The sequence below is a fragment of the Canis lupus genome, chromosome 38 (genome assembly GCF_048164855.1).
Source record: "Canis lupus baileyi chromosome 38, mCanLup2.hap1, whole genome shotgun sequence".
Taxonomy (NCBI): Eukaryota; Metazoa; Chordata; class Mammalia; order Carnivora; family Canidae; genus Canis; species Canis lupus.
The window spans coordinates 7,071,962-7,096,881 of record NC_132875.1 but is presented as its reverse complement, the minus strand read 5'-3'; the positions used below and the strand labels follow the sequence as shown (position 1 = coordinate 7,096,881).

Sequence of the window (24,920 nt, the reverse complement as noted above, 5' to 3'; positions counted from 1 at the left end):
GAGCCAGGGGTGGGGCAGAGGGAGAGACTGTCAAGGAGACTCTTTGCTGAGCATGGAGCCTGACTTTGGGCTTGATTCACGATCCTGAGAGAATGACATGAGCTGAAACCAAGAGTCAGACGCTTAATCCACTGAGCCACCCAGGCGTGCCTGTCATAACACCTTAGTCTGTGTCCCCATGCTTTTCAGACTGAGGTATTTGAATCGAGGCATATAGTAGAGTACCAGGGGGACATAAAGTCACAGAATAAATGCATCTTCACAGAGGGCTAATTTTTCCTGAGAATTTGGGGAGGGAAGCATTTTTGCATGTAATCAGAGCAGATCTATTTTGCATTAGAATGCCAAACTCTAAAGAATTTTCAGGGTAAAGTATGAAGCTTTAAAGAAATTTGTCTTTGGGCAGCCTGGTGGCTCAGCGGTTTAGTGCCGCCTTCAGCCCAGGGCGTGATCCTGGAGATCCAGGATCGAGTCCCATGTCAGGTTCTCTGCATGGAGCCTGCTTCTCCCTTTGCCTATGTTTCTGCGCCTGCCTCTCTCTCTCTCTCTGTTTCTGTCTCTAATGAATAAATAAAGTCTTAAAAAAAAAAATTCGTCCTTGCTGCGGGTTGCATGGGGCTCCGCTCTGAGCCTGTTGGGGAGGGAAATGGGTTCGCTCTTTTTGATGATTAGACACACTCTGAAAATATTTGAAAGGTACTTCAGCAAACTGCTTTTGTACGTAATGTCCTCTGTGCCAGCTCTGTGAAATAACTCATGCTTGCATAGGAAAGAGTTTGTGTTCTTTCTGTGTAGAGTAGGTGGTTCATGTTTCTGCGCTTGATGGAGATTCTCTTCTGTACATTTATGTTTGTGAGCATATATTGGTTGGTCAAGGAAAGTTGGATTATTGAAGGCCCTACCATAAATGTGTTTATAGAATACTTGGAATAAGGGTTTCTTTATAAATTTTGGCCATCTGTGGAGTGAGACAAAAGCAGCTGGAACCCGCATTTTCCTGCTCATTTGTGCTCCCTGGGAGACCAGCGTGTGGGAGGGGAGTAGTGAAGTGCCTGGTGGGGGCGGGTGATGGATGGTGAGGGATAGCTGCCCAGTGGGAAGGGCGGAGCGGGCAGTGTCCTCAGGCTTTGCCATCCAGTGCATTCTTCTTCCTTCTAGGGATGCAGCCACACCTTGAAGATAATTTCCCACAAGGTCACACCAAAGATAATTTCCCACAAGACCACATAGAAGACAGTTTCCCACAAGATCACACAGAAGACAGTTTCCCACAAGATCACACAGAAGACAATTTCCCACAAGATCACACAGAAGACCTTCAAATACAGATTCTCAAAGAGCCCAGCCAGTTGGATCAACCTGTGGTTGGTGACATGGGTGCCTCAGAAGTGTCACAGCAGCCAAATACTGAGAAAGATGGAGACCCAGGTAAAGCTTGCAGATTTTTCTCTACAGGGTAGAAATATGTCATAAAGAGGAGCTTCTAGGACTTTTTTTTTTTTTTTTTTAGTTTATTTAAGTAGTCTTGGTACCCAGAGTGGGGCTCAAACTCATGACCCCAAGATCAAGAGTCATATTTTCTATGGACTGAGCTAGCCAGGTACCCCTGGACACTTGTTTTTAAAGGCAGGAAATCAGAAAGGAGAATAATATAGGCATGAGTGAGTTTAAAAAACAAGAAAGCCCAGAATGGAAAGAAAAGCAGGCATTGAGACAGATAGAGGTCAGCAGTGGGAAAAAGGCCAGAGACTAACCACAAACCAATGTCTGGCCATCAGTACTTATGTGAATAATTTTAATCTAAAATATTATTCTTAAAAAGCCTTATGTTCTGAAACAGTTTTCAACGAAACCAGAGGCATCAGAAACTCGGGGGTGGCGGGGGGGGGGGGGGAGGGAGACCAGCAGGCTGTATTTAACAAGCCCTCCAGGAAATTCTGATCCATTGAAAGTTTAAGAACCACTGTGTGAACACAAATTCTGGGTTTTCTCCCCACTCCTTAGTCCTCTCCACCCCAGCCTGCCCCCAGAATACAGGGTGGCTTAGCTCTTTTGTTAATTTGCTACCTAGGCTGGCAAAACCCTTTTTAAAAACAGTGAAGGGGATATTTATGCCTCAGTGTCTTCATACCATTGGGAACAGTACAGAACTTTGCAGTGTGTGCTGGTCCTGTGTGGCCTGACATGGGTGAACAGAACTTTATCACAGAGCTCAGCAAACAGTCTGTGGAGAGCAACTCCTTGCACTTGAATTGAGGAAAACGTTTAAAACAAAAATACAACCCCAATAATGGTAGCAACAGGTTTCTAAATTTATTTTCATTTATTTATTCACGAGAGACACAGAGAGACAAAGGCAGAGGGAGAAGCAGGCTTTCTGCAGGAAGCCCAATGTGGGACTCGATCCTGGGACCCCGGGTTCACGCCCTGAGCCACCCAGGTGCCCCTCAACAGGTTTCTAATGAAGAAGAACTAATTGTGTTATTTCGCGTACCCATCGTGGTGGCATGATTTCATACCGTGCTAGGTTGTGGTCCTTAACCATGGGTATAGCGTTACCCTGTGGTACTCTAAGACCTGGTAGCATGGGTGGACCCTCTGTCTCTCTTCAGAGTGGGGGAGAAGCCACAGCATGGGGAGGAATACTGCAAATTTGAGAAGAAATGACATCAGAGGTCTCCCATAGTCCAGAGAATATTGCATTCATGTATAATTCTCTCTAGTTCTAAACTCCTTTAAGTCAAAAGGTTCTACTTATTGAAAATGAGTCCTATACCATGAAGTCTTGTTATTCTCTTGCTCAGAAACTTTCAGGGCTGGGAAAAGTTCAGCTTGCAGAATTAAGGACAGATTTTTTTTTTTTTTTTTGCTCTGTCCTTTATGGTCTGTCACAAAATGACATCAACTACCTTTACAGGCTCATCTTCCCAAATATCTCAGATACAGAGATGCTGACCTGACTGGGAATACTTCCCCAGAGGTCAGATTCATAGATCAATAGTGAATGGAATTTCCTGGTTGGAAGACACAAGAGGCCCCTACTCAACCCATCACTAATCATTTGTTGAACTCCTAGTGGTTTATCAGACATGCCCCAGACTCAGGTAATTCAAACTGAAATCCCTTCCTCATCACTTCCCCAGGTGAAACCCTTTCAGGCAGGATTCCAAGTTGGAATCCTCCCTTTTTTGCAGAGCTCCAGGCCAGGCACCCCCGCCCCCCAAGCCATTCCTGTCAGTGTGTTCGGGCATTTACTGTATTCTCTTTGGTGTAGCTGTTTTCCCGTCGGTAAGCAATCTCTGAATGCCTGATATATGCCAGACACTATGCTAAACATTGGTGCATCCCACCTGCAGGTCTGCAAACTGACACTTTTCTGCTCGTTTGCCTGAAGATTCAAACATGATGTTTCACCAGCACTAAATGAACGTTTGTTAAGCGCAACTGTGTTTATGTGGAAAAAACATAAAATTCTGCTTTTCTCAATTCCCATGACTAAATGTTGTTTAGATAGTAGCTGCTGGGATGCCCGGGTGGCTCAGTGGTTGAGCGTTTGCCTTCGGCTCAGGGTGTGGTCCCAGAGTCCCAGAATCTCAGGATGGAGTCCTGCATTGGGCTCCCAGTGGGGAACCTGCTTCTCCCTCTGCCTGTGTCTCTGCCTCTCTCTCATGAATAAAATAAATGAAAGAAAGAAGGAAGGAGAGAAAGAAAAAGAAAGGAAAGAAAAGAAAGAAAGGAAAGAAAGAAAGAAAAGTAAGCTTTCAGTTGCATTGCCAGGGATATGATAGAGGAGTTTAGTGAGGGGTAGATTGTGTTGGAGATATGTTCAATTCATAATGGAAGGCTATGATGGCTTTAATTGGCATTCTGAATTTTGTTCTATTTATAATTCTTTCTTTTTTTTTTTTTTAATTTTAAGATTTTATTTATTTGAGAGAGTAGAGCCGGGGTCAGGGAAGGAGCAGAGGGAGAGGGAGAAGCAAACTCCTCCCCGCTGAGCAGGGAGCCAGATGCAGGGACCAGTATCAGGACCCAAGCCGAAGGCAGATTTTTTTTTTTTTTAAAGGCAGATTCTTAACTAAATGAGCTACCCAGGTGCCCCTTCTCTTTATAATTTTTTAAGAGAGTAACTATATAAGTTATATAACTCTTTATATAAGACTTCTAGAAACTATATGTCTTCTTAAACATTTCTAGTAAATATTTTTTAAGTAATCTCTACCCCCAGTGTGGGGCTTGAACTTATGGCCCCGAGATCAAGAGTTGCATGCTCTACCGACTGAGCCAGCGAGGTACCCCTGAACCATTTATAAGTCTTTAAGAGAAACCACTGACTAATACTCAGTGGGCACTCAAATATTTTAAGTGAAGAGAAACAAGTTTCTCTCGTGAGAAAATTTCATTACATAAAATAAAGTATTTTCACCCTCAATTTTAGGGATAATTACAACAGAAAGCAGTCCTGTTGATGCTGATGATGCAAAAAAGCAACTACAAACCAATGCTGAAGAGCCCGCAAGCGTCACACCTTTGGAAAATGCAATTCTTTTAATATATTCATTCATATTTTATTTAACTAAGACGGTAAGTTCAACATAGTTTTTTTAGATAGAATGCTGATTATGGTTTTTGAGTTGATCTTGAGCATGAGGTAAAGAACTTAGAATGTCTTTATAAAAATTTCTGCTGATCCTTTGATGTTAGCATCTGAAACAAACCACAAGGGTATAATTTGATGGGTTCTTAGCACAGTGCAGCCCTTGGAGAGGATCTCCGGTGTGTCAGTGCTGGGTATATACACACGTGGCTCTTCCCGTTAGGGACCTTTCAGTCTAGCAGGTATATAAAGACTTTGACTGGAGTTGTGATATCGGCAGAAGTATGGTAGAATGATGTTTTGGATAAATTGATTCATCATGGTGGGAGAATGGGTAAAGAAGGTCAGAAGTTAGCTGAGACGTTTCGGCAGGAATTAAAGGACAAATGGGAGTTTGATGTGTAGGGTGTTGCTGAATAGAAGGGCTGGGGAGAGGGAGACAGAGGTGGCATGCAGTTAGACCAAAGAAATAACATGGTTAGAGAGTTGGAAGCTATTACGAAAAAAAAAAAAGGCCTTTTGGGGAAGCTGAGGAAGCCTTGGTGTTGAGCAGTCAGAGGAGGTGGCCTTTGGAGGAAGACAGGCCAACCATAAAGGAAGTTGTGTTCATGACAGATAGTGTGGCACTGTTTTGGGTGGGGATCCTTGGAAGGTTTTAAGCAGGAAAAGGATGTAGTTAGATTTGTTTCTTAGAAAGAATCACTTATGACAGAGTATCTATTCAGATTTATCTTTCTTAAGGGAGTTAGGATCCAAATGAGACATTAATCTGGAAGCTTTTTAGGACTTAGCTCCCCCTTGTGGTATTTGTTGAAATTGGACATTTTTCTTGGTAAATTGTGGGAATGAGCAGGCTTTCACAAGTTGGAGGCCAGGTTGTCTTTGGACCTGTAGAGGAAGAATCCTCCCCCGCAAAAATATTTTTCCACTAGGTTCTGTGACTTCAAGACTTGTGTGGGAAAGAGGGTTGGGTTTTTTTTTTTTTTGTTTTTCTGTTCTGTAAAACTGCATGAATTTTGAGCCAGGATGATCTGGTTTCAAATCTTGGATTCATCATTTAGAAGCTTGGGCAAATTACTTAACTTTGTGTAGCTGTCATACATCTTCCAAATGCAGATAATACCTATCCAGTTGTTGCAAAAATTAAATGAGTTGGTAATAAAGTGTCTAGTATAGGGCCTGGCATTTTGTAGGATCCAGCCTGTGAGTACTTCTCACTTGGATGGTCAGAGAGCAGTATAAAGACACTGAATACCTGAGTAATTCAGGAGAAAGGCCGCCAGGATGGAAAAGATTTTTCAGTTTTCCCCATGGTTGTGGTTTACAGCCACACAGGTAAAGGTATATATGACCTGTGCAATTAGAATAATGATATCTTCAGTGATTAAGGTAGTCTCAGAATTCAGATTTGATCATCAGAATGAGTCCTTGCCACTTCAGAAATTTAACAGGCTCCAGATGTGGGAGGAATTCTTTATTCATCTTTTTTTTTTTTTTGCGGATTTGCACAGAGCTCTGTTCTAGGCCTGGGTTGTGGGACACAGGTGTGGTAGAGGACAGGGTCTCTGCATGGGAGATGGTGGGAGAAGACACAGATGGGATGGGGAGGGAAAAGTGTTATAAAGCAACACTGACTTGAAAGGTGATGTTAAGAAAGCATTTTGATGGCCCAGTATGTACAGCGTATTGTGTTAGCAATAAAAGATTCTAAGAGGTACAAAGCATGATTCTGATTTTGGAAAGGTTTAAGAAAAGGGCATATCAGATATATATGAAAATTAGGGAAAATGGGAAATATCTGAAATATTTTTTGTGAAGTATTAAATAGTATAGATAATTATTTGGTAGGGCTGGGTAGGAATGGGGTGCTGACTTGTTCAGGAAAACTGAACCAGACATCAGTTTCATGAATCCACAGCTAATGGAATCTTAGAGCAAGAGGGGACCTTTGAGGGCAGCTTGTCCAGCTTCACAAATTGCAGTAATTTCCTCTCCTGCAACCTAGCAGGTAGTTATAGGATCTGGGTAGCAGCAGGTCCTAGCGTGAGCATCCTAACTTTACAAAGCCACACGATGCTTTCTTGGTGAGTTCATTCTCTTAATTGACTCCAGATTTTCCTCCACATGACTCCTTCTCCTAGAATTGAATTGTTTTTCTACATAGCAACCTTTTAAATATTTGAAGTTATACTTTAATTTTTTAAGTGTTTTATCATGGAAAATTTCAAACATCCAAAAAGCAGAGATAATTGTAAAATGAACCCATGGGTCTATTACTGGGTTTAACAGTGATTCTTTAATATCACCCGATATTGGGCACATTCGAAATCCCCTCCCCTGCTTTTTAAAAATTGTTCTTGTTCAAATCAGGATCTTGTTGAGGTCCAGACGTTGTAGTAGGTTGCTATGTCTTAAATCAACTTAAATCAACTTTATTTTTTAATTTAAAAAAAATATTTTATTTATTCATGAGAGAGACAGAGAGAGAGGCAGAGACACAGGCAGAGGGAGAAGCAGGCTCCCTGCGGGAAGCCGGATCTGGGACTCGATCCCGACCCTGGGATCAGGCCCTGAGCTGAAGGCAGACGCTCAACCACTGAGCCACCCAGGTGACCCTCTTAAATTAACTTTAATCAGATATAAATTATGTACAACAAAGGGTACCCATTTTAAGAGTACAGCTCAATGAGTTTTAACAAATGTATTCACTCATGTAAAAACAATCATAACCAAGACATGGCACATTTCCTTCATTCAAACAAGTTCCTCATGTACCTCTCCAGTGTATCTCCCTCACCACCTCCTCCTGGCAACACTTCTTTTCACTGTAGATTAGGTTTTCCTGTTGTAGAATTATAATTATAAAATGGACTCATACCTAGGAGTGAAACTGCCCAGCTGTGTATGGTCAGTTTATCTTAAAAGAAGCTACCAAACAGTTCTCAAAAGTGTCCCAGTTTATACTTCACTAGCAATGAGACTTACAGTTGGTCGCATACTTGCTAACAGTTGGTATTATCAGTCATTAATTGAGGCCATTCTAGTAAGCACGTCTTTGTGGTTTTAATTGTATTTCTTATTGATTTATGATGAGCAGTTTTTCATGTGGCCATATGTTTTGTGCTTTATTTGTAAAATAGCTTTTGAAATCTTTTGCCCTTGTAAAATTTATGTATTTATTTTCTTTTGTTCTTTTTAAAAAAGTTTATTTAAGTAATCTTTACACCCAACGTGGGGCTTGAACTCACAACCCCAAAATCAAGAGTTGTGTACTCTTCTGACTGAGCCAGCTGGGCACCCCTCCTTTGCTTCCCCCTTTTCAAGTTTTATTTATTTACTTGAGAGAGGGAGCAAGCACAAGGTGGGGAGGGGCAGAGGGAGAAGGAAAAGCAGACTCAAGCCTGACGGAGGGCTCAGTCCCAGGACCCTGAGATCACAACCTGAGTGAAAGGCAGATGCTTAACTGACTGAGCCACCCAGGTGCCCCTTGCCCTTTCTTCAGTTGGATTCTTTTCCTTCTAAATATTAAGGTCTAAGAGTTCCTCATATATTTTGGAGATGACTCCTTTGTCAGATATATATTATGCATAGCTTTTTCCAGTCTTGGGCTGGCCTTTCAATTTCTTAACATTGCTTTTGAAGAGCAAATTTTTAGTATATGTGCTGCCGAAGCGAGCACAGAAGAGCAAATTTTTAATTTTGACGAACATCATCTTATTTTTACTTTTATGGTTAGGGCTTTTTTTTTTATAAAATATTTTATTTATTTATTCAGAGACAGAGAGAGAGAGAGAGTCAGAGACACAGGCAGAGGGAGAAGCAGGCACCATACAGAGAGCCTGACGTGGGACTCGATCCAGGGTCTCCAGAATCACGCCCTGGGCTGCAGGCGGCGCTAAACCGCTGCGCCACCGGGGCTGCCCTGGTTAGGGCATTTTGTTTCCTGCTTAAGGAATCAGGCTATTCCAACGATGCAAATATTTTCTTATGTTTTCTTCTAGAAGTTTTATATTTTGCTTAGGTCTCTGTTCCATGCTAAGTTAATTTTTGTGAATGGCATCATGTTTCATTTTTTTTCTTCTGGGATATCTAGTTGCTCCTGTAGCATTTCTTTTCCCTTGAGATTACCGTAACACCTTGAGTTGAAATCAGCTGACCATATCGTGGGTCTCTCTGGACTCTCTTCTGTTCCCCTGACTTATATTTCTATTCTATGATAATAACACACTTTTCTGGTTAGTATAGCTTTATAGTAGGCATTGGAGTCAGGTAGTTCTTTGGTAAAATTGTTTTGGCTATTTCAGTTTCTTTGCATTTCCATATAAATTTTAGAACCAATAGCAACTTCTATTAAAAACTCGCTGATATTTTGTTACTATGTTGAATCTATAGATGAGTTTAGGAAGAATTGATATCAAAAATATTAAGGCTTCTAATCCAAGAACTAAGTTCATCTCCACATTTAGATCTAAAAAAGATCTGTAAGTGACCTACAATATACACTGCTGAGAAACTTGCTTAGTTTCATGCATATTGTTTATATATGCCTGTGTATTTCATGCTTTTTGATGTTGTAAATGGTGTCTTACATCTCATTTACAGTTGTTTTGTGTTGATATCTAGAAATACAGTTGGTTTTTGTATATTGACCTTGTATCTTAATACCTTTTTAAATTTATTCTAGGATTTTTTTTTTTTGTAGATTTCATAGGAGTCTCTGTAGATAGATGATCATGTCATCTGTGAATTAATACACCTTTTTAAAAAGTCAGGTTAATTAAAACATTACTTTTGTAAAATTCACTGTATAATTTGATGAGTTTTCACATCGTTTCTTTAGATTTTTTTGTATCCCTCTTCTCTTGCCTTTCCTTCTGGGACTCTACGCATATGTTGAGACCCCTTTTTATAGCTCCACAGGTCACTGAGGCCCTGTTCTTTTAGTTGTTTTTTGGTCTCTCATGTCTTTGCTTCCATTTAGATATTCCCATTACGGTCTTCAGTGTCCTTTGGTCTTTAGTAGTATCTAATATGTGGTTAAGCCCATCAAGTGAATTTTTCATTTCTGGTATTTTATTTTTCAGCTTTGAAAGTTGTATTTGATTCTATTTTATATCTTCCACCTTCTGTCAGTATGGTCATAATTTTGTTTTGTCTTAATTTTTAATATACTTGAAAATAATTCTTTAAAGTTCTTTTAAGCAAATTAATTCTGTCCTCTCTGTTGGAACTTCTTGGTCTATTTTTATAGATTGATGATTGCTCTCTTCCTCCTGAGACCTCTTTTCCTGCTTTTTTTTTTTTACATATCTGGTGATTTGTTGTTGTTTTGGATCCTAGGCACTGTGAATGTTACGTTGTTAAGTGCCTAATTTTTAGTGGCTTCCTTTAAAAAGGGAGTTTGCTTGATACTTTCTAATCTTCTTTTTAAGATTTGTTAAGGATGTGTATTTAGTAGTCTTTATTCTAGAGCTAGTATAGCTCTGCTCCTAAGGTGTGATTCTTCTGTACTCTACTGAATGCCTTGTGCCTTCAACAAGGTCAGTTCACTCTAACTGGCTGGAACACTATTTGCCTCCCAGGCCCATGTTAACTCTGAGAATCATTCAGCTTCCAACGTCCAGGGACTTGTTCTTTTCATCTATACTTTTTGCCATTCTCAAATCTTACCTAATTAATCTTACCCTATACAGATACTGCTTCAGATTCATTAAAGATTGAAGGAAACCCCCTTGGAGATTGCTGAAACTCACTTTCTTTGTAGCTCCCATCTTTTAGATGTTTTTCCCTGTCTGTCTCAGGTACCTCTGCCTCCTCAGTGAGGTTAGTGGACTCCACATGGTTTCTCCCTCCTTGTACTGAGGCCTAGAAAGTGCCTCCAAGTAGAAAGCTGGTTGACCTCCAGGCCTACCTTGTTTGTTTCCCTTTTCTCAGAGGTCACAGTTGTGTGCTGCCTGTTGTTCTCTACCTGATTTTCTAGTTTTTTCAGTGAGAGGGCAAGTACATAATTTACTCTATAGGTTTATCCTTTTGTTTATTGTTGTTGGAATGTATTCATTGAAGAAACAGGTTTGTTTGGCTTCTAGGGATTATCATGGTCTGCATGTTGCTAACCACGTCCCCCACTATAACTGATCATGTTTCTCTGGCTCTTTATATTTACTGGGAATTAGTAGTCAGATTCAGGTTCAATATTGATTGGCAAGGATACCTAACAGGAGATGTGCACTTTCAGCAGGAGGCATCTAACATCAAGATGTCTCTCTATTTTTTTAATTAATTAATTTATTTATTGAAAGGGAGAGAGTCCATGCAAGCAGGAGGGGCAGTGAGAGGAGAGAATCTCAGGCAGACTCCACCACCCTGAGTTGCAGAAAACAGCAAAGGGCTCAATCTCACAACCCTGAGCTGAAATCAAGAGTCAGATGCTTAACTGACTGAGTCACCCAGATGCCCTGTCCCTCTGTTTTTGATGTTACTAGTCATTGGTGACATTGACTAAATTTGTTAATGTACTTATAAGCTGCAAAATGCTGATATGCTGACTATATTGTTCCTGCTTCATTTAAAGGCTGGGTTATCTACAAAAAGAAGCTTATAATCAAGAATTCTTTACACTGAGTTTTGGTGTGCATAGTTCAGGCAATATAAATATTTGATTCTTTAAGTAGTTTCCAAAATAATGAGTTGTCTTCCCAGCTTTATCAAAAGATGCCAAAGGGATTTTTTTAATGTGTTTCTTCTCTTTCTAACCATTATGACATCATTAATTTAAAAATATTTGGTGTGTTTTAATCAGCTATGTTTCTTATTTATATCAGTGCTCAATTTCTCCCATTTTTGGCCAGGGAGCCACTTCAGCTTGGCTTCTGGGCCTTTGTGACACCACCCAGTGGTCATTGATACCTTCTTTGCTTTCTACTGTGGCAAACTGTTCTAAGCTCATCTTCTACATTTTTTGCCCAGATCATGAAAGAGTTATTTCCCTAGGGAGGCCCTAATTCCTTTTAATGGGAAATGGTATTTAGAGACTATAATCTGGGTACTAAGATTGCTTATTGCTTTTGAGTTGGCCATCATTTCTAGGCCTTTTCAGAGGAAAAAGCTAGGAAAATATTCAAACAATTTAAAAAACATCAATATCAAACTGCTCTCCACAGTTCTTATTGGAATGTTTCCAGGATGCTTTGTAGTTATTTTTGTTTTTAAGCTATATCCCACTAGTACATGCTTAAAAGAGTTCCTTTCTGTTGTCCTGCCATCAATTTGATACACAGGTTAACGGTTTCATTTTTGCTTTCACTTTTTAGGGATTACTTTTAAATATTTTGTTTTGTTGTTTTATAAGTAGCTAACATATTTACAAGTTACAATGCCAATTTATAAAACAAGATCTTTTCAGAGATCTTGGTCTAGGTTTTTCCCAGTTCCATCAAGCCTGTTACCCTCTTCTATGGGTAATTTAAAAAATTCATTTCATTATCTAATTAAAAATAAGCAAATGATTTCTGCATTCTGCCAAGATTCTGGCTTTATTTACCTTACTTACTGAAACAACTGAAAAGAAAAAAAAAAAAGCAAATCCAGACAAAAGAAACAGTTTTCAAGACACTAGACATTAGGTAACAAAGGACAGTAATTCCTGAAAGATAGGGAACAAGTGCTATGAGCCCTGCAGTTATTCCTGCTTATTGCACTGAAAGACTTCCTTGGTTGTAGCATAGAAGTGAGGAACCGTGAATTGAGGAGATGGAGCTGAGAGTCCAGGGAAAGCAAGGCAGCTAGAGTTCCTGGACTAAGTACCAAGAGGAGAGCTCTACACAGAGAGTGAGCTTTGGAATCTGTGAATGGTCCCCTTTGATAATTCATCAGCATATGTATTTGACAAAATTACTGAAAGTCGGAGAAACCATCCAACTGATTAGAGGGAGCAGATCCTGACACAAGGTCAGGAACAGTACCTTATAATTCTAGGAGAATTGGATAAAGTACTCAGAAAGGTCTTGCCTAACAAGCCTTAAAAGCAAGATGCAAAAAGAATAAAAATATTTCCTAGTAATTTACCTGAGCAAACAGAACAATGCCAAGGCATATATTAGTCAAGGTTCTCTAGAGAAACAAAACAAATACAGGACCCCCCCCCCCCCACACACACACAGATAGATAGCTAGAAGAAGTTTATTATAAGGAATTGACATATGCACAATTGGAGGCTGAGAAATTCCATAGTCTGCTGTCTGCAACATGGAGACCCAGGAAAACCATTGGTGTAATTCAGGCTGAGACCAGAGGGGAGCTGATGGTCTGAAGGCCTGAGAACCAGAAATACCAAGTGTGGAAGAAGAATGAAGTTCCAGCTCAAGGAATCAGGCAGGAAGGGGTGAATTCCTTTTGCAGTTTGCTCTGTTCAGGCCCTCAATGGATTGGATGTTGCCTTCTCATATCCAGAAGGGCAATCTACTTTATAGAGGCTATTGTTTGAAATGCTAATCTCACCTGGAAACACCCTCACAGACATACCCAAAGATAAGGTTTAATTTGGGTACTCCATTAACTAGTCAAGTTGACACATAAAATTAACCATATTTGTTCATAATGTATGACATGCAGTCAAAGGTTATCAGGCATGCAAAGAGGCACAAAAATATAAACATGATGAGAAAAATCAACCTTTCAAAACCAGTCAAGAACTACCAGAGATGTTAGAATTAGGCAAAGGTATTAACATAGTTATATTACTATATTTTGGATATTAAAAAGTTAAGTGGAGACGTGAAAGATATTTCCAAAAAAAGACCCAAATCAAACTTTTAGATATGAAAACTATAGGGCCAGAAATAAATATACTGAGTGGGAATAATGCTGGACTAGACATTGTAGATGAAAAGATTAGTGAACTTGAAGACATGGCAATAGAAGCTATCCAAAATAAAATACATAGGGAAAAAAAGACTCAAGAAAAATGATCACATCACCTGTGAGCTGTGGGATACTTTCAAGCAGTCTAATAAATATAACTGGAATCACTGGAAGACAGGACAGAAGAGGTGTTCAGACAAATATTTAAAGACATTATGGTTGAAAATTTCTAAAATTTATGAAAACTGTAGATCACATATTCAAGGTCAATGAAACCCAAACATATGAAGCATGAAGAAAACTATACCAAGGTATATCATAATCAAATTGCTCAAAATACATGTTAAAGAGCAATCTTGAAAGCAGAGAAAAAAGACATTTTACTTAGGGGTTAAGATAAGGTTGATGTCAAGATTTCTTGTCAGAAGGCATGGGAAAATACAGTAGAATAATTTTTTTTTTAAAGATTTTATTTATTTATTCATGAGAGACACAGAAAGAGAGAGAGGCAGGGACACAGGCAGAGGGAGAAGCAGCTCCATGCAGGGAGCCTGATGTGAGACTTGATCCCGGGTCTCCAGGATCACACCCTGGGCTAAAGGCAGGTGCTAACCTGCTGAGCCACCCGGGCTGCCCAGAATAATATCTTTAAATGTACTTGAAGAACAATATTGTTGACCCACAATATCATGCCCAGCAAAATAATTTAATAAACGAAAGATTAAATGAAGATTTTTTTTCCCCATTGTATAAGAGCTGGAATGAATTCATCAGCATACCTGTGCCATAAGAAATGTTAAAAGAAGCCTTTTAGGCATAAGAAAAGTGACAGATGGGAATAGTTGAGCTACAGAAAGTAGTGAAGGATGCCAGAAGTGATAACCATATAAGTAAATATATAAAACCATTATCTTATTTAAATATCTTTAAAATTTAACTTTCTGTAGCATAGGGTTTCAAAAATAGATAAAAGTAAAATATATGACAACAAAAATATGAAGATCAGGAGATGGAGAAATGGTAATAACTCTTTTTTTTTAAAGATTTTATTTATTTATTCCTGAGAGAGAGAGAGAGAGAGAGAGAGGGAGAGAGAGGAGCAGAGACACAGGCAGAGGGAGAAGCAGATCCCATGTAGGGAGCCTGACGTGAGACTTGATCCCGGGACCCCAGGATCACACCCAGGCCAAAGGCAGGCACGAAACCACTGAGCCACCCAGGCATCCCGGTAATAACTCTTATAAACTTCTTCTTATACACATGGACTACTTAAGGTAGACTGTGATAAGTTAAAAGATGAATGCTATAAACCCTAAACCAACCACTAAAACAACAAAATAAAGAGCTAATAAGCCAACAGAGGAGATAAATCAGAATCATTAAGACTTGGTTGATCAAAACAAAGGTGGAATAAAAGTAAAAAGGGAACAGAGAACAGATGGGATAAATAGAAAAAAAGATTGCCCACGCTTAAACTTAACCGTATTAGTAATCACATTAAATAGAACTTGTCTAAATACCCAACAAAAAAACAGATTGTTGGATTGGGTAAAGAAGAAGCAAGACCCAAATAGATGCCTTCAAGAACCACACTTTAAGTAAAAAGACATAAAAAGTTTAAACTAAAAAGATTGAAAAAGTATATTACCAGGGATACAGAAAGTTATTTTCTAGGATAAAGTAGTCAAGCAAACTTAACAATCCTAAATATTGGTGCTTCTAATAATAGGCTTTGGAAATACATGAAACAAAAACTGATACAACTAAATGGAAAAAACAGATATAAGTATATAATTATAATTGGAGATTTCAATATTCTTCACTCAATAATTGATAGAAGAGATGGAATGTGAATAAGGTTCTAAAAGATATGAGCAACATTGTCAACCATCTTGACCTGATTGACATTTATAGAATACCCTAGAAGAGCAGAATATATGCATTTGAGTGCACTTGGAGCTTCTACCAAGATAAGTCACATACTGGGCCATAGGCAAATGTTAAAAAAAAAAAAAAAAATCAAATCAAATCATAGAAAGTATGTTCTCTGGCTGGTAAAATTAAATTAGCAATAAGTAACAGAAAGATCTCCTGAATATCCCCATGTATTTGGAAACCAGCTGACATACTTCTGAATAACTTATAGGTCAAAGACATAAAAAGGGGATCGATCCCTGGGTAGCTCAGCAATTTAGCGCCTGTCTTTGGCCCAGGGCGTGATCCTGGAGATCCGGGATCGAGCCCCACATTGGGCTCCCTGCATGGAGCCTGATTCTCCCTCTGCCTGTGTCTCTGCCTCTCTCTCTCTCTCTGATGAATAAATAAAATCTTAAAAAAAAAGACATAAAAAGGAAAATTGGTATTTTGAACTGAATGAAAATGAAAATAGCATGTCAAGTTTGTACAGTAGCAGTAAAGCACTACTTGGAAGTTTATAGCACTATCTATATTAGAAAAGAAGAAATGTCTCCGGTTAGTGACCTCAGTTTCTACAATGGGACACTAGAAAAAAGAGCAGATTAATCCCCAAGAAGCAGAAGAAAAATAGAGCATGACTTACTGAAACAAAACAAAAGGAAATTCAATGAAAACGAAAGCTGGTTCTGTGAGATTAATAAAATTGACTAACCTCTAGCCAGAGTGATCAGGGAAATAAAAGAGAAGATACAAATGACCAATGTCTGATCAGACAGGGGCATCACTACAGATTCTACAGAAATGAAAGCAATAAACAGGATATTATGAATAATTGATGTCAATTTTTTTAAAAGATTTTATTATTCATGAGGGACAGAGAGAGAGAGAGGCAGAGACACAGAGGGAGAAGCAGGCCCCATGCAGGGAGCCCGACGCGGGACTTGATCCCAGGTCTCCAGGATCACGTCCTGGGCTGAAGGCAGTGCCAAACCACTGAGCCACCCGGGCTGCCCGATGTCACGTAATTTGACAGTCTGGATGGGATGAATAAATTCCATCTGAGACACAAATTGCAAAAGCCTACTCAAGAGACAGATAACAGTCTTGTGATTATTAAAGAAATTGAATTTATTTATTTTATTTTAGTTATTTTAAAGATTTATTTATTTATGATAGACACAGAAAGAGAGAGAGAGAGAGAGAGAGAGAGAGAGAGAGGCAGAGACACAGGCAGAGGGAGAAGCAGGCCCCATGCCGGGAGCCCGACATGGGACTTGATCCCGGGAATCCAGGACCGCGCCCTGGGCCAAAGGCAGGCGCCAAACTGCTGAGCCACCCAGGGATCCCCAAGAAATTGAATTTATTGTTAAAAACCATTCTACAAAGAAAACTCCAGGCCCAGATGATTTCATTGGTGAATTCAATTAAACTTGTTAGGAAGAATTAATAATTCTATACAAACTCTTCTAGAGAATTGAAGATAAGAAAATACTTCCCAATTCAAAGATATAACAAGAAAAGAAAACCACGGACATTTTAGCAAATCAAGCCTAACAATATATAAAACGGGTAATAAATACATAATGACCAAGTATGGTTTATCCCAAGAATACAAGGTTCATTTAACATTAGAAAGTCAGTCAATGTAAGTCCCATATTAACAAGTTTTAAAAATAAAATCCACATCTTCTGCTCAATAGAAGGAAAAATCATTTGGAAAAAATGCATTGTCGATTACTGATATTAAAAGAAGTGATAGCAAACTAGGAATAGAAGGGGCTTAAAGTAGCCTCTATGACAAACTTACTAACATTGTACTTAGTGTGAATAATTGAATGTTTACCTCTTAATACCAGAAACAAAAACAGGGGTGTCCTCTCTCATCCCATCTATAAACATTATAGTGGGGCACTATAAAGTAAGTATAAGTAAGTATAAGTAAGAAATGGCCAGTGCACTGAGTCAAGAGAAAGAAAAAGCATACAGATTGGGAAGGAAGGAGTAAAACTGTCTTTATCTGCAGACACTCAATATCTCTGAATAAAATCAGGTGGAATCTACAATAAAGCTACAGTTTAGTATGGTTTCCAGATAAAGATTAACATCTAAAAGCAACTGTAGGGATGCCTGGGTGGCTTAGCGGTTGGGCATCGACCTTCTGCCCAGGGCGTGATCCCGTGGTCCCTGAATTGAGTCCCACATTGGGCTCCCTGCATGGAGCCTGCTTCTCCCTCTGCCTGTGTCTCTGCCTCTCTCTCTCTGTGTCTCTCATGAATAAATAAATCTTAAAAAAAAATAAAGGCAACTGTATATATACTAGCAATGAACAATTGGAAATTAAAATTAAAATCTGGGGGGATCCCTGGGTGGCTCAGCAGTTTGGCGCCTGCCTTTGGCCCAGGGCTCGATCCTGGAGTCCCGGGATCGAGTCCCACGTCGGGCTCCTGGCGTGGAGCCTGCTTCTCCCTCTGCCTGTGTCCCTGCCTCTCTCTCTCTCTCTCTATCATGAATAAATAAAACCTTTAAAAAAATAAAATTAAATTAAAATCTGTGTGCGATAGCATCAAAAAATAAGAACTACTTAAGGATAAATCTGGCAAAACTGTGAGACTTATAATTGAAAACTATAAAATACTGCTGAAAGAAATCGAAGACCTAAATACATGGAGAGATGCCTTGTTCAAGAGCCAGAAGACTAGGGACGCCTGGGTGGCTCAGGGATTGAGCCTCTGCCCTTGGCTCAGGGCATGATCCTGGGGTCTTAGGATCGAGTCCCGCATCAGGCTCTTTGTGTGGAGCCTGCTTCTCCCTCTGCCTATGTTTCTGTCTCATGTTCTCTCTGTGTCTCTCATGAATAAATAAAATATTAAAAAAAAACAAACTTGTCACTATGACAAACAGTATGTAAAGTATTAAGCTCCCATTTTGCTCCCCAGAGTCAACATAATCCCAATCAAAATCTCAGCAGGATTTTTTGGTAGAAAATGAGAAGCTGATTGTACAATTCATATAGAAAATTCCAGGGACCTTGAACACACAAACGTAACCTGATTTCAAGACTTAGGATAAAGCTATGGTAATTAGGAGGGCATGGTGTCAGTGTAGGCAGTGGACAAAAAGATCACTGGAACAGAACAGATAATCCAGAAATAGATCCATCCGTACCTGGAAGTGGACTTCTGACAAAGGTAGAAACACAAAGTGGAGAAAGAGAAGTGTGTTAAACCAACAGGACTGGAACTATTGGAAATATCCCTGTGCAAGAAATTGATCCATACCTTAATCGTACACATAAATTAACTCAAAATGCTTCATTGAACTGAATGTAAAGCCTAAAACTATAAGACTTACAGGAAAAAAAAGTTAAGCAAATATTTCTTAGATTTCACACCAAAAGCAGGATTCACTCAGGAAAATTGGATAATTTGGATTCCATCAAATAAAAACTTCAGCTTTTCAAAATACACTGTTAAAGTGAATGAAAAGACAAGACACAGATTAGAGAATCACTGGAAAGCATATATGTGAACAAAGACTTATATCCAGAATATATAAAGAACTCTCCAAGGTCACTAATAAGAAGTAACCCAGTAAGTAACACTTCACCAAATAAGATGTGTGCATAGGAAATAAGCACATGAAAAAATGTTCAACATCATTACTTTTCTGGGAAAAGCATATTTAAACCATCACGAGTTATCATACATACTTCTTAGAATGACTAAAGCTAAAAGGAATGATTTAAATTAAAATACCAAATGTTAGAGATGTGGAGAAGCTGGAAATATATACTGTTGATGGGGCTGTAAAATGGTACACCATCTTGGAAAACCACTTGTCAGTTTCTTAAAAAGGTAATTGTCAAATGATCCAACCATCCCTCTGCTAAGCATGTACTCTTGAGAAAATAAATCCTGCATCTACATCCATCTACTTACATATCAATATTCATAGCCTCTCTGTTTATAAAAGCTAAAAACTGGAAAAAAAAAAAAACCCAAAACACCTCAAATGCCCAACAGCTGAATAAATAAGCAAATTGTGCTAGATCCAAATACTGACCGGCTACTCAGCAACAAGAAGGAATAACCTATTGATGTATGTAGCAACATGGGTAAATCTCAAGTTATGCTGAGTGAGATGAGCCAGAGAAGTAGAATATGTGGTGTATCACGTATTCCACATATAAAACTAGGAAATGCAAACTATTAGGATAGCAGTTCTCCTTGGGGTGGGGACAGGCCTGGTCAGCAAGTGGTGGGAGGTGGGATTCCCAAGGGGATGAGGAGACTTGTGGAGGTGAAGGATACGTTGTTTGAATGTGATGACATTCTCACAGGTGTATTCGTAGGTCAAAACTTAAACCAGATTGTGCACTTTGAATATGTGGTTTATTGCATGTGAATTTTATCCTGGAGCCGTATAAAATATATTTGTCTCTCGCTACTTTCTTTTGTAGAAGTAGTAGTCTACACTTTTCTCTCCCCTTCTTTAAAAAAAAAAAAAAAAAAAATTCTGGAAGCCATACCCTAGCAGTATATATATATATAATTTTTTTTTTTTTCTGTTTTCACAATATACCTTAGTGTATGCAGCAGCTCTTCTTTTGATGGACGTTTGGGTGGTTTGCCATCTTTTGTAATTATAAATAATACTGGAATAACAGTTTCGTTCATATATCTTTTCTTTTTTTTTATAGTTTTTTTTAATTTTTATTTATTCATGATAGTCACACACACAGAGAGAGAGAGAATGGCAGAGACACAGGCAGAGGGAGAAGCAGGCTCCATGCACCGGAAGCCCAATGTGGGATTCGATCCCAGGTCCCCATCACGCCCTGGGCCAAAGGCAGGCGCCAAACCACTGCGCCACCCAGGGATCCCTCATATATCTTTTCAACATTTGTTGTGTCCACAGTATCTTTGAGATCTTTAGAAGTGGGATTGTTGCCTCAGAAGGTAAATACAGGAGTAATTTGGGGAGATGTTGTGAAGTTACCATTCATAGAGGTTTGTCATTTTGTATGAGATACATAATGATGAACAGAGTATGAGAATACTTGTTTCCCCTACATCCTCTCACCAACAGAGTATGGTGTCAGACGTTTAGATCTTGCCAGTGTAAGTGAGAAATGGTATCTCAGCTTAGGTTTAGTTTGTATTTCTTTTATTATGAGTGAGGCAGAGCATGTTTCCATATGTTTGTGAGCTATTCCTATATCTTTTCATGAGAGCTGTTGATTCTTTATTTTGTTCAGCCCATTTTTTCTATCGGTTTGCTGGCTGTTTTCTTCCGTTTACTTGCACAGTTCTTTAGATTTTAGGGATATTATCCCTTTGTCTCTAATGTTACACATGTTTTTTTCTCCAGTTGTCACTGTCAAACTTTTTGACATTTTGCTTTTTCTTTTTTTTTTCTGTGTGCAGGGGCTAGACATTTTTTAAGCAGTTGTTTGCAAATCTCTTCTCTTGGATTTTGAGACCTAGGAAGGTTTTGCTCACTCGTAATACATCGAGAAATTCACCCATGTCTCTCCTAGTACTTGTGTTCATTTTTTTTTTACGTTCAGGTTTCTGATTCATTTGCAATTTATCCTTATGAAAAAAAATGTTAACTAAAATGTTAGTAATAACTAACATTTAGTCAGTTGTGACTACTAACATGTAGTAACTAAATGTTTTTTTTTGTAACTAAATGTTATAACTAACATTTAGTTACTAACATTTAGTTACTTATAACTACTAACATATGTAAGTTATAACTAACAGTAAATGTTAACTAACTAAAACGTTAATTATTACTAACATCACTTAATGGAAAAGTGTCTTTTTCCCCAGCTGACTTGTATTGTATCCCAAGTTCTCAATGCAGTTGGGTCTGTTTCTTGGATTTTCAGTTCTGTTCCGTAATCTATATTCTTGGGCCAGCACACCATGCGGTTTTCATTGCAGAGCCTCCTTGCCACACCTCCCCTCCCACCCCCTCCCCTTGCTCTTTTTTTTTTTTTTTTTTTTGAGGATTTTCCAGATCTTGTGTGTTCTTCTGAACTGACTTTAAATACCGGAACACATACCTTTTAAAGATTTGCAAACATCAAGTTTTCCTCCACGTTAAACGTCCCCCGTTTCTTCCACTTTTAGAACGTGTCTATGCACAGGTCTGGTCCTGGCTCCACGTGTCACGTGACTGTAAAATACGGGGCCCTGCGGTTTGGTGTGGTGGGGACAAGGCTCCTTCCAAGTAGCCTTAATTTCTGGGGCGCCGGCCGGTGAGACAGCGTGAGCCAGTGGAGTGGACAGGGAAAAAGATGGGGTGGGGGTGGGGGTGTGGTGGGGATGGTGGGGTGGGGGTGGGGGGATAGTGGGGTGCGGATGGTGGGGGTGGGGGGGCAGAGGTCCCGGGGAAGGCCGGCCTCGCCCTGGGCACCGCGGCCAGCCCGGGGGACGGGGTGGGGTGGACCTTGTTAGGGTGGGCGAGGCTGCCGTCCGCGTGGGCTGCAGGACCGGCGGCTGGGGTCCCCGCTCGCAGTGACCCCGGGCCGGCGCGGGGGGCGGGGCGGGGGGCGGGGCGGGGAGTTCGCCCCAGCCCGTCTTCCCCTTCCTCGTCGCACCCCGGGGCCCTTTCCGTGGCGCGGCGTCCCCCAGCTCCCGCGGCAGGTAAGCCTCGGTCCGCGCGCCTCCCGGGGTTTCTCCCGCGCAGGTCTCCTCGCTCTTCCCCGCCTGGCTCGCCCGCCGCCGCCCGCCGCCGTCCGCCGCCCTGGCCCCGCCCCCGCACGCGCGCGTACGTCCTCCGACGGGCGGCGTCTGATGACGTCTTTTGCTGGAGGCGTAGGGCGGAAAGGGCCGGCGGCGGGGGAAGGCGAAGTTCACTCCCAGCGTCCGCCTCCTCGGCCGGCTCCTTCCCGGAGGAGGAAACGGTGGAAAGGAGGGGGGGGGCGGAGGGCTCCGGTGCTGTTCCGCGGGGGAGCGTCGGCTCCGCGCAGCGGCCCCCACCACAATGGACTCCGTTCCCGCCACTGTGCCTTCTGTCACCGCCTCCCCGGGGGACTCGGAGCTCCTGGGACCCCTGTCGGTGCTCTACGCGGCCCTCATAGCCAAGCTGCTGGAGGTGACGGCCCCCATTCCCGGGGAGGGGCCCCAGCCCCGGCGGGCGAGGGTGGGCGCGGTGGGCGCCTGGCGGGGCGCGGGAGCCCGGGAGTCGGGCCGGCCCGGGGCGGCAGGACGTTGCGGTGCTGTCGAGGGAGGCGGGAGGGGGGAGGGGATTGTAGGAAGGCTTCGGCGCTGGTTCGTTCGCCATTGGTTTCTCAGAGTGTACCAGGCACTGTGTTATCTCTGGTGCGCAGTCAGGATCTCTTCGGGTCCCTTTCCACGGAGCCTCGGCGCTGGTGTGAGTGTCTGTGTGTGTGTGTGTGTGTGTGTGTGTGTGTCGGGGGGGGCGGTATGATGGTCACTTGTGTGGTCGGGGAGGGCGGCGAAACTGTACAATCAGGCAGGTGTTCAGGGCGACCCCAGTCGAGGAAGCATTTAAAATAAAAGCCCTGTGTTAGGTGGGAGGCGGTCACATTCAGAGCAGTCTGGCCCAGTTCTCGGGAGCTGTGTCTGAGCTTATTACTCAGCATTTGTTTTCATGTGACAGTCGAATAGGAAGGACTAAGGAAAAGCACATTATTTGGGTTCGTTATCATCATTTTGTTGTTTTTTTAAAGATTTTTATTTATTCATGAGGGGGGGGGCAGAGACAGAGACACAGGCAGAGGGAGAAGCAGGCTCCCTCCAAGGAGCCTAATGTGGGACTCGATCCCGGGTCTCCAGGATCGCGCCCTGGGCTGAAGGCGGCGCTAAACCACTGAGCCACCTGGGCTGCCCATCATTTTGGTTTTATGTACGGCCACGAAAGTCGATTCCTCTATAGGGTGTTCAGTTTTGTGTTTTATTGGCTTTTTTTTTTTTTTAAGTCTTTATTCATGAGAAACCCACACAGAGAAGCAGAGACACAGGCAGAGGGAAAAGCAGGCTCCATGCAGGGAGCCGGATGTGGGACTCGATCCTGGGACTCCAGCATCACTCCCTGAGCCAGAGACAGACGCTCAACCACTGAGCCACCCAGGGTCCCTTTATGTGGCTTTTAAGTCATAAACATCAACTAAGAGGAAAGAAAGTATGATCCAAAGAGATCTAGGCATGTTCTAGAGAGCGTGATGTGATAGGACCTGTTGGAAACTGGAAACATATGTTCAACTTTTAAAGACCTTTTTTTTCTTTTTTTTAAGATTTTGTTTATTCATGAGAGACACAGAGGGAGAGAGGCAGAGACACAGGCAGAGGGAGAAGCAGGCTCCCTGCGCAGAGCCTGATGTGGGACTCAATCCTGGATCTCCAGGATCACGCCCTGAGCCGAAGGCAGGCGCCAAACCGCTGAGCCACCCCAGGGAACCCGAACTTAGACCCATAATATTTATAACGCACTTCAAGCCAAACAAGAAATATGAGGTTGCCAGTATCCCATCTTTATTGAAGCAGTGGAAGCTCCTGAAGATTTTTGAGGGGGTAGTTACCTGGTGAAGCTTGATTTAGAATTTCTGTGGATGATTCTTTGTTCTCTTGTTAATTCCTTCATGGCTTCTTGTTATTTCTCCTATTTCTCTTTCAGTTAGTTGCTACATTGCCTGATGACGTTCAGCCTGGGCCTGATTTTTATGGCTTGCCATGGAAGCCTGTACTTCTCACTGCCTTCTTGGGAATTGGTTCATTTGCGGTCTTCTTCTGGAAAACTGTCCTTGTTGTGAGTAAATTAAACTTAAACCTTCACTCATCAAGACAACAGATCTATTATAATCACTTTTGTTTCTTTTTCAGTTACTAACATGAACACAAATGCTTATAATCTCTGCATTTCCCATAATCTTATGAAATAATTCAGTGTAATCTTTGTTGGTAAAAACTTATGCAAATAAGACAATGTGCATAATCTTAAGGGGAAAACTTCAACTTATAAATCTTAAATCAAAATTTTAAGATTAAGTTTATATATACCTTCTTGGGTACACATATATGTTCCTAGTAGAATTGGGAACTCCTACAGTCATCTTGAAAAGCAATTAAGTAATATGTATCAGAATCCTGAACATTATTATATCATTTTATTATAGTATAATACCATTAGTTAATTGGTCTTGAAGAGATAACCACTTGTGCACTAAAAATCTTATATAAAGGTGTTCAGTGGAACACTTTTAGAATGAAAACTTGGTACAAACTAAATGATCCATAGTAAGGGGATTGATAAGTTATTGTACATCCATATAATGGGATACTAGATAACTATTTATGTATTTCAAAGATATTGGGGCCCAGAAAATGCTCACAATTTAATGTCAAATGGAAAAAGGCATAAATGAAGACTGCTAAGTGTAGGTAAACTGTATATTCTGTACATAAATATATAAAAATGTACAAATAGAAAAAATGCCACAAGACCAAGAATAGTAAAAAATAGTGGTATCTAGGACACTAGGTAATTTTGCAGTATTTTTTTTATATGTATCTGT

At 40.8% G+C, this 24,920-nt stretch overlaps 1 protein-coding gene and 1 long non-coding RNA gene across 10 annotated transcripts in view; one reads left to right on the top strand and one right to left on the bottom strand.

Moving 5' to 3' along the window:
* The window catches only part of MIA3 (MIA SH3 domain ER export factor 3), a 58,097-nt gene that overhangs the window by 14,602 nt on the left and 18,575 nt on the right, over positions 1-24,920 (top strand). For 7 of the 9 annotated variants that reach the window (XM_072814965.1, XM_072814957.1, XM_072814961.1 and 4 more), the window contains exons 5-7: positions 1,159-1,428; positions 4,439-4,584; positions 24,023-24,154. In XM_072814965.1, coding sequence (XP_072671066.1) covers positions 1,159-1,428; positions 4,439-4,584; positions 24,023-24,154 — 548 coding nt within the window. Of the gene's footprint in view, positions 1-1,158; positions 1,429-4,438; positions 4,585-22,187; positions 22,481-24,022; positions 24,155-24,920 lie in introns of those variants that run through there. The other 2 variants (XM_072814963.1, XM_072814962.1) reach the window with 1 other exon arrangement.
* Positions 20,774-21,938, bottom strand: LOC140627010 (uncharacterized). Its single transcript, XR_012025981.1, has 3 exons — positions 21,833-21,938; positions 21,447-21,559; positions 20,774-20,967 (listed from the first exon to the last, which is right to left on the bottom strand). It is a non-coding gene; the product is annotated as an uncharacterized lncRNA (long non-coding RNA).